The sequence below is a fragment of the Emys orbicularis genome, chromosome 2 (genome assembly GCF_028017835.1).
Source record: "Emys orbicularis isolate rEmyOrb1 chromosome 2, rEmyOrb1.hap1, whole genome shotgun sequence".
In the NCBI taxonomy this organism is placed as follows: Eukaryota; Metazoa; Chordata; order Testudines; family Emydidae; genus Emys; species Emys orbicularis.
The window spans coordinates 114,823,190-114,832,615 of NC_088684.1; the positions used below are offsets into that span (position 1 = coordinate 114,823,190).

At 45.5% G+C, this 9,426-nt stretch overlaps 1 protein-coding gene across 1 annotated transcript; it reads right to left on the reverse strand.

Moving 5' to 3' along the window:
• Positions 1–2,069: 2,069 nt before the first annotated feature.
• Positions 2,070–7,813, reverse strand: EDN1 (endothelin 1). The gene is made up of 5 exons (XM_065399790.1): positions 7,750–7,813; positions 6,138–6,306; positions 4,688–4,846; positions 4,280–4,393; positions 2,070–2,211 (listed from the first exon to the last, which is right to left on the reverse strand). The coding sequence occupies exons 1-5, from the start codon at positions 7,811–7,813 to the stop codon at positions 2,070–2,072; spliced, it is 648 nt and encodes a 215-aa protein (XP_065255862.1).
• Positions 7,814–9,426: the final 1,613 nt, after the last annotated feature.

Below are 9,426 nucleotides of genomic sequence, written 5' to 3' on the forward strand. Positions count from 1 at the left end.
GCAAACAAACTGGTCACCAATATATGGAAGGGTTGCAGGATGTTTGAACATTTCAAATGCATTTTCATTCCATTTGTGTTCTTAATAAAACAAATTTTCAAAATTTTGGCTGAATGTATTGATTTATTTTAAAAAGCCTGTTTTTTCAAGCAAGACAAAGAAATGTTCTGTTTGACAAGTTTTTACCAGCTTGATTTCCTTTGGCTGTGGGATTTGATAACAACTTTCATCGTATGGTCAGAGTTACTTTTTAAACCTTCTCTTCTCGTTTGATTTACCTGGCATACAGTCCCTTCAAGCAGCGTCCATCCAGCTGCAGCCGCCTGAAGCCAAAGGACTTGGAGTGATGCAAATGTTAACTATGGGTCCATCTTTCCTATGAATACCTCAGGGTCTGGTCTAGGTCCTACTGAAGTTAAAGGGACCATTAACTTTGCTGGGAGGAGGCTCGGTTCCTCTGGATATAATATTTCGTATCCAACCCCAAAACAGTTACTGGATTTTTTAATCTGAATCCTTGTACACCCTGTTAGCCATCTCTTAGGGCACAAGCAAGGCTCTGCCACCCCAGCTATCATGCGGTTTGCCAGAATGGCTACTTTATGAGTTAACTTTTTCATGAGGATAGATTACTGACCTCTCAATCAGCCCCCTGCCCCACCTGGAGGACCAGTGGACTGCTTTTCATCTGGTCCTTTTCGTCTGGCTTGGGTGCCCCCACCAGGAGTTAAAACTCCCATTGGCATAACTCTCAGGGCCATTGGAACATATAAGCCTTCCCACTGCATCCAAGGGCAGTCCCAGGGAAGGCCCAGCCTTACTCCGGCCATCTTATTGACATCTGGGAATATTAACCACCAGACCAATACAGTAGTTAAAAATATTTATTTCTAAAGATATTTACCTTGACAGGCACAAAGCATTTCCCGATTTCACACAGAAATACATAAAACATGCATAGACCAATATGGCCCAGTCCAATGTATATTCAACATGGTAAATATAAATGGATAATTTGTAGGAACATAAATATTTGTTAAAAAAATAAGCACATCATAAAATTCCATCAGCCCTCAGTCAGCAAATTCAATAATGTGAGTAAATTCACTGCTATAAACAGTCACCCGATATTAGCCTTTTGGTTTCATTTTAAACAACCCTCTGTCTCCACACATTTACAAGACACTGAAGAAATCCTTAATCTAGCAACACTTTCTGTTACACATCAGGGTCAGTGGATTATTGGCAACCTGCAATACAGTACAAACCCTATTATTAGACCTTCGGTTGTCCAAATCTCCCTATTATGTTAAACAAGATCATGTCCCCTGTTGTCTATTATTTATGTTGAAAATTCCTTTCTTTATCCAAAACCTTGGTTAGCCAAATAAACACAACGTCTGCCCTGCCGTTCAGATAACTGTGGTTGTTCTAGTAAACCAGACTGCTGAAAAAGGCAAAGGGTTGTGGCTGATAAGTAAAGGCAATACTTTGTAAAAAATACTTTTGCAGGAGTGCAACATACAGTATGTGAGGTAGACTTGTATCTATGCAATGACTGCTGATTAAAGTAGCACAATGTCGTTCACTTTCCATTTTAATTTATAAGTAAAAAAAATAGTCTCTCCTTTCAAATCTTGATTTCTCTTCTTTTTAGGAGTTTCTGTATCAGGTATTCCTTGCAACATCTTTTGGCATTAGTCTTTTTTTTTCTCCCTGAAATCTGCCAAACTGATCAACAACACTCCATTTTACACCTTCTTTTCAGAAGCAACATTCAAACGTTCCCTTTCTTCTGACAGACGGCTGTCAATCAGCGTTTGTTAACGTAACACATCCAATTGGATTCCAGAAGGATGACCTGTTAGGTCTTTATTGCTTTTACCTTGTCCAAATATAAGATTTCTTTAGGTTCTCTTCTAGCTATCTTTGGGGTGGAGGTTAGAGGGTGGCTTAATATTTGGAACAACATGCCTTTGCCATGTGGAATGTGAAAGTCAAAACAGAGCTTCGGCAATGCTCTATCAGTTATTGTTGATGGAGGAGGGTTAGGGTTGGTGATCTCCACACTAAGAAGTTGTTTTCAGACTTTCCCAGATGCTTTGCCTTTTATGTGTTCTGTTATGCTTCAGCCTCTTCACGTCATGCAGTGCAGCCTTTAACTTTGCGATACTGAAGGAAGCTTTGATACTGTTACCAATGGCTTCTAGTCTGTAAGAACAAGAAAAACACCAAATACTATTATAAAAATTGAGATCAATCTTGTGTGAATAATAGTTTTGTGTGTGTGTGTGTGTGTATGTGTGTAAAATCAGCATTTTGATTAAATAAATCTAAATCTAGATTTATGGGGTCAGATCCTCACGTGGAGTAAATTACCGTAGATCCATTGGAGCTGTACTGATTTAAACCAACTGAAGATCCAGCCCATTAGATATTGTGGCAAGTTTGAAAACCCTAATCCCCAGAAATTGTGTGTATCCAAATTAAAAGATATTCTGTAGTTGTTGGCTACTTTTTACTATTATTGTTTTTTTTAGGTTATGTGGAACCCAGTTTTAGTGAATTCAGATAATGGGTAAAATTTTCAAAAGCACCTAAGTGACTTGGGCCCAGATCCACAACTTCCTAACTTCCATTGATTTAAATGGAAGTTAGGAGCCTAAATACCTTTGATGATCTGAGCCTTAGAAACCTAAATCTCATTTTCAAAAGTAATTTAGTCCCTTAGGACTAAGTTAAAGCCAATAGAACTTCTGCTCCTGTGTGCCTATGCCACTTTTGAAAATGGGACTTTGGCGCTTTTGAAAATGTTACCCATAGTCAAATTCTGTTTAGAGAGAAATGGAGAAGTCATAAATTACTTCAAGAATGGCAAGCTGCAAATTGCCTCACAGGAGTTGCTACTGCAAAGTTGTTCTTTGAAAAAGTGGGCTCACTGCTGTAGGGCTTCATCACATTGCATCACTTATGTCGTTCAACTGGGATTACACTGCATTGCAATATGGCCAGCTAATGCCACTCAACCTATTACATGAGGATTTCCAAGTGCCCTCTCAACATTAATTTAATTTAGCCTCACAACACTTCCAGGAGATAGGTCAGTATTATCCCTGTTTTACAGATGAGTAAACTGAGAAACAGAGAAGTTAAGTGAGTTGCCTGTAGGCACACAGGGTCTGACAGTGCAACCTTTATACACTTATATTCCTACTCTTGAGTCCCATTGAAGTAAGTGGCAAAGTGGGGAATAGAACCCAGAAGTCCTAATTCTGAGGTCCTGTCTCTTTCCAGCCTTACCCCTTTGTGTGGTAGTTTATAATGGCAGCATTTTGCACTCACTTTGCATAGGTTTCTTTGACAACACAAGGGGCAAGGCTGTGGAGAATCAGACCCACGATGTTCTATAAAGCCAGCAATGCCTCGCTGAATAGATGGCGTTTTTAACTTGGGTACATGAATAACTTACATTCCAATAAATGTGGAGTATGCATGAAAAATCAACCCTGAATGAATTTCATCTTCTCATTTTACAAGGCTAATAGGGACACATTAATTTCAAACAGTTCAGATCATGCATGAGCACACTAAAAATCAATGTATATTTCTGTCAAGATTTAATTTGCTCGTACTCTGTTTGAGGTTGATGTTCTGCTAAGCCTCGAGCACACATAAGAAGTGAGCAGTATGGGGCTCAATAAGCTTAATTGTGCAAGATAAGGATTTAAAGCTGGGGTGGCCAAACCATGGCTCATGAGCCACATGTGGCTCTTTTACAGTTAAAGTGCAGCTCGCGGAGTCTCCCCCCCCCCCGCCCTTCTCCACCTACCAGATTTTTTGTGGGGAAGCCCTCTACCTTGCAGCAGAGTGGTGGGGGAGGGGCTTATGCCCAGTGGGGAGGGAGGTCTCGGGGCTTCAGCCCTGCAGGGCGCATCTGCTGGGGTCGGGGGTTCAACAGGAATGGGGCTAAAACCCCGAGCCCCAGCAAGTGCCTCCCGTGGGGCAGAAGCCCCGAGCCCGGGTAGGTGCATCCCCGCTCTTGAACTTCTAAAGTTTGTCTTATGTGGCTCAGAGGGTCAGTAAGTTTGGCCACCCCTGATTTATAGGATGAGCAACAATCAAAAGAAATAGTCAATGTTTTAGGGCTCCATTCTGCTCCCAGTTGAAGTCAGAGGCTAAACTCACACTGATTCAACTGGGAGTAGGATCAGTTGCTGTGTTTATACTTTATTGAAACTTCATATCATCAGCCTGTTCAGGAGCGGGTACGGTAGCTCACCTTCTCATTTTCCTGCTGTTAAGTAGTTGCCTGTGCACACACTTCAGTCCAAGTCCCAGGCAATCTTCAGCTTTGTTAAGATGATCCCAGCCCTTCTCCATTGTGGACTGAGCCCTGTTTACATAAAAGAAAACAATATTGCTATTAAAACACAAGGCTTCAATCTACCTGGTGACACTTTTACATGATCCATCTTCTTAAGCTAAGAAATGTAACAGATGCTTCTGGGCCAGATTGCGGTATCCTTAATGATGCTGGTGAGTTGTCAGGCAAGTAGTGCCCCTGACTTCCCTGGGACTATTCACCTGAGTAAATACTCACCAACATGAGTAGATATACCACAACCTGGCCCTTTACAATGAGTGCAGTTCAAAACTGATTACAATAATAATAATAATAGTAACCCACCAGAGTTCTTTCCCTGTTTGGCAGAAATTCAGACACCTCTTGTCTTTTTGGTTGGCACATCGGCATCTCTTGCTAGATTCTGGTTGCTTCCGAGGGGTTGTATCTTCCAGAGATCGCCTTGATCGAGAAGGGGCACCAAGCCCATACGGCACAGTCCGCCTATGATCAGAAAATCAACATGAAAGATATTAATTGAATTCATTGCCTTAGAACTGAGTGGTGTGTTCTGTGTCATCTTATCAATGGGACTGTTTTTGAGAGTAAAGGTTGTGGGACTGGGAAGGCTCTTTTGGTCATAACTTTGGGATTATCAGAAAAATTTCCACTGTAGTACTGTGATTACAGTGTCTGCTTCCATGACTAATGCGTTTTTAATCATGAATTAAGAAATATGAATCAATATGCAATAGAATGCAACAGAACCTGACCTGTCTGAACTTTGGTAAATTGCAAGCACAGAAAGAATCAATTAAAAAAAAATTATAGAGATCCTCAGCTGGTGTTAATAGGCATAGCTCCACTGAAGTCAATATTCACTATACCAACTGAGGATCCGCTTCACCCTTAATGAGGAAAGTGAAAAATGTAACGTATTCTGCATTGTACCCAAGCCCACTATTCTATAAAATGTAGTAATTCACAATGGGGTCTCCCAGCCATCCTTAAGAACTAGTGTGGTTTCACCGAATATATTTGCAGTTATTTAGGGCCAGATTTTGCTCTGAAGAGACTCCCAAAGAAAATTACCACTCCGGGGGAATAAGGGTGGTAGAAACAAGACACCAGCATTTCAACCTTCTGTGCTTCTCAGTGAAAAGTATTTTATAGCATCAACCATCCTGTCCTAACTGTGAAATAGTCTTGGTTGTATCTTAACACTTTAAGAATTCTGGAAAGGCTAGAATTGCTGTGCCTAGTGTTAAAAGTTATTTGCTTCATCCATAAGGCCAAATCCCACTTGCTTTCCTCATGTGAGTGGTCTCTCCAATAAAGTCAATGGGAACACTGGTGTGAGTACAAGAAGGAGATGTGGCTCTATATTAGTATAGAGAAATCTGTGCTAATAAATACTGTTCCATCCTCAACCACTCATTCCTCTCTAGCCATCTTAAAAATATTCCTCTAGAGCAGTGCATGGCCTTTTTAAACCTATTTTTCAACCAAAGTAAAATGCCTGCTAAAAATGCACAGGATTCGTTGCAGGGTTTGGCATGAACTCTTCAGATGCCGCCTATGAGCCCAGGCTCTCTCACTGATCACGCTGGTGCATTAGCTGCACAGAGGAGGTTACATTTGCTGGTGTCCCAGGGAGCCATTGTCAGTGGTGCCCCTTCCAAGCACACTGGGGCCCTAATTAAAGGGAGCCATAGCAACCGGCTCACAACAATCGCCCCTAATGCCCGGGTGAACGGGAGGTTAGAGCGTTCCAAGGGCCCCCCCCCCCACTTACTCCGGGGTGTTGATCCAGATGATATCGAGGTGGCAGAAGTAGACACACTCCTTGTCCATCAAGGAGGAGCAGGAGCAGCGCTTAGACCTGCGCAGCGGCCAGGTGGCGCTAGAAGGACGAACCTCGGCGACAGAAGCGGCCGCAGCAGCGCTCAGTTCAGCACCTAAGGCTGCAGGGGAGAGAGCGAGAGCAAAGGGGTTAGCAGGCGAGTGACCCCGGGAGCACTTTGCATCGCAGCTGCTGCATGTAACAATTGGGCCCAGGCGGCTCTGACCCAGGCACGCGCTGGCGGGAACGCAGTGGTAGGAAGGGAGATTGATTGGTCCCATCGCCATCGATCTATCTAGTCACCCCCCGCCCCTGTCCAGATCTTTGGCTCCAGGGTCTAGCAAAGCGGAATAGCTCATTTGCATGGCTGAGATTAAATTTGTGTCTGAAACATAATCACACTCATCAGAAGTACCAGGGCGTTGGGGGGCGGGATTACAATTCTCATGCTGTCTCCCTGCAGGACTCTGCATAGTTCTGGGGCATTTAACTCAGTGGTTTACTGGAGGTGTTCAAAGGCTGGTGCATTTCTCTGCTTTGTCGTTAGGAGACACACACCCAGCGGTTGTTTAAGGATTCCCCAGCCGTCAGACTGTAGTTTTCCGATTCCCCTCCGCCCTCCCTTTCAATGCTCGCTTGGGGAAGGTGAGGGAGTCAGGGCAGTGAAGATTGCTCTGGGCGCTGGGGTCCCGCCTCCGGGACCTCGGCTCTTCTACCTGTCCCTTCCATTAACCCTCTCCATCTTCCCATGCTCAGGGGCTGTGACGACTCCCTGTAGCATCTGTCCCCACCAAGGGGGTGGCTGCGCTTGTGATTTTGCATCAGAACTTCCCGGTTTTGAAGCCTCCCCGCCTCCCTTCGATTGGGGCCACCCGACTCCGGGGAAGACACGTTGTTTGGGGAGGAGAACTGATGGAAAGAAATCAGCACACCCATAAGTGAATATAGACCAAGCAAGACTTCAGCGCCCCCCAAACCTGCAGGAGTCTGCGGGACAAAGGTTTTACTGTAGGATTTGGGGCGGGGGGTGATTTTTAAACCTTCCATTCAGTAGTGAGAGGTGACTGATTCACACCCATTGAACAGCGTCGTAATTATGATCAGCAGCGTGTGATGGGGCTGCTGCTCTGCCCGGGCTAGTTCAATCATCTCTGGGGAACACAAAAGCAAGTTATGGGGGCGGGGGGAGCAAACCCTTTCCCGAGGTTTGCAGAAGACAAGGGGGGAAGAAAGCCCAGGGAAAGCCCGTTGCGGGACCTGACCACGCTCCTGATTTAGTCCTGTGGACGTTTGAACACCGTGAGCTGTCTGTATAAAGGACTAGGTAGTTCTGGACCATTCTCCTGAAATCCCACCCGGGTCACTGGAACAATTTGTACAGTGGCGGTGCTGAGAGCCGCTGAACTATACCGTAAACCCTGCACATGATGAAAGTCGCTTCATGCCTGGGGGTGCAGCAGCACCCCGGGTTGCGGCACCTCTGATCCCGCCTGGATGTGAGCGGAGCAGCCGCGTTAGTGGTTAGCTCCCTGCACTCCGTCCTTGCCCCCCAGCTCACACCTACCTGTTTCCTGGGCTCCTGGCCAGAGCACGAAGAGCAGGGAGAGAATCATCTGTGTACAATCCATCCCGCCAACGCCAGCCGGTCGCTCCTTTGCAGCCCAAAAGCACAAGCCACGAGCCCTGCTCCCTGCAGCGGTTAGTTCTCAACTGCAGAGCCCAGGGGGAGCTTTTCACCAGAGGCGCCCTCGGAAAGGAAAGCTGCTCCCTTGGGACTGGGCGAGCTGCAAACCCAGTAACAGGCTCCAAAGCAGCGCTGGGAAACCTGGAGGCTCCTTCTCCAGCGCGACTGCCTGAGCGCTTCTGGCTTGGACAGCTCTCGACAGCTCCCTTTTATACCGAACCCCCATAGAGCGGGTAAACAGCTCCTACTTTATTTTATCCGGAGACAATGTTATTGTGTTATTAGTCACCGAGAGGCAACGTGCAGACCGAGATAAGGCCAGGCTGGAAAGGAAACCACTGCAAACTTCAGAGAGGCAGACGCCGTCTGACAATCCAGGGGCCGGGCTACACGCTGGCAGGGTGGGCGGTGGGGAGTGGAGAGAGAGAGAGAGAGAGAAGGAAAATAAATAGCCCGGGCAGACTTACAAGAAAGAAACCTGAGGGCAAAGGGCGCCGACGGCATAGATCCAGCAGGGGGAGCCCCTGCGCTGAGCTCCTAACACCTATCCAGATGCTGCTGCTTCGGCTGCCGCAACCTTCCCCTCCCCACTCCCCTCCAAGGTAGTCATGTAGAAATCAGAAGTGATTTATTTAAAAAGAAAACACGGGTGCGGAAGAAGGGGTTCTCTCAAGCATCTGGCTAGATTAAAAACATCCTAAACCTCAGCACCTTAAAGCCCACGTGGTTCAACACCATCATCCTTTACTGGTCTAGGTGAAGAAGGCACTGTACTGCCTGAAAGACAGTGGCTGTGCTTGGCTCCTTGTTTTCAGTCATTTAATGGTGAGGGTTTAGCTGTTTCTAGGGAAAAGGTCAAAAAAGAGTCTAGTTTTGGACGGGGAAAGGCTTATATCCCTGCTCCAACACCCCAGCTCCCTGAATCCTATAGAGCAGGGGTTCCCAAACTGTGGTACTGGTGCCATTGGGGGTACACCAGACATCTCTGGATGGGAAGCAGGAGAAATTGAGCAATGGTGGATTTTATTTACTGTATTGCATTTTCATTTAAGCTACTCAGAGAAAGCTATAAAACTCTCTGGAATTTGTTATATAAAATACGGTAGTTAATTTACTTCAAGATGTATCAATGAGAACACAGATACACAGAGACCCTGAGGTACAGAGCCCTCACCTTCAATCACCCTACAGAGCAGATTCAGTTGCCCAGCAATTGGCCAGTGTAACTGAGCGCAAAACTGAAGGGTGGGTTTTTTCAGTTGTATACCTTGCACTATAACTATATCTATATGTAACTGTGAAATATGGACACAAGGCTAAAGAGAGGGAGTGTTAAGAAGAACACACAAAGTGTCAGCAATGAGAAGAGTAGGGGTATGCGGGCAATTGATAGATCTGGAAGGGAGTCCACAATAAGAAACGCTTGGGAACCTTTGCCTATCATGCTCATAGTCTTTTGGAGGGGGAATCGGGAAGTGCAAGAAGCTGCCTATCTCACTGAGGAGTCAGGGTAGACTAGAGTGTCCCTAGTGATGAAAGGGCTCCAAGGAACCTGCT

Excerpts from the sequence above, each read along its gene's own strand:
- EDN1 (XM_065399790.1), bottom strand. The coding sequence starts at position 7,813 with ATGGATTGTACACAGATGATTCTCTCCCTGCTCTTCGTGCTCTGGCCA. Across the intron at positions 4,847-6,137 it reads ATCTGGATCAACACCCCGGA|GCGGACTGTGCCGTATGGGC; the intron begins GTAAGTGGGGGG and ends TTCTGATCATAG. Across the intron at positions 4,394-4,687 it reads CAAACAGGGAAAGAACTCTG|GGCTCAGTCCACAATGGAGA; the intron begins GTGGGTTACTAT and ends TTATGTAAACAG.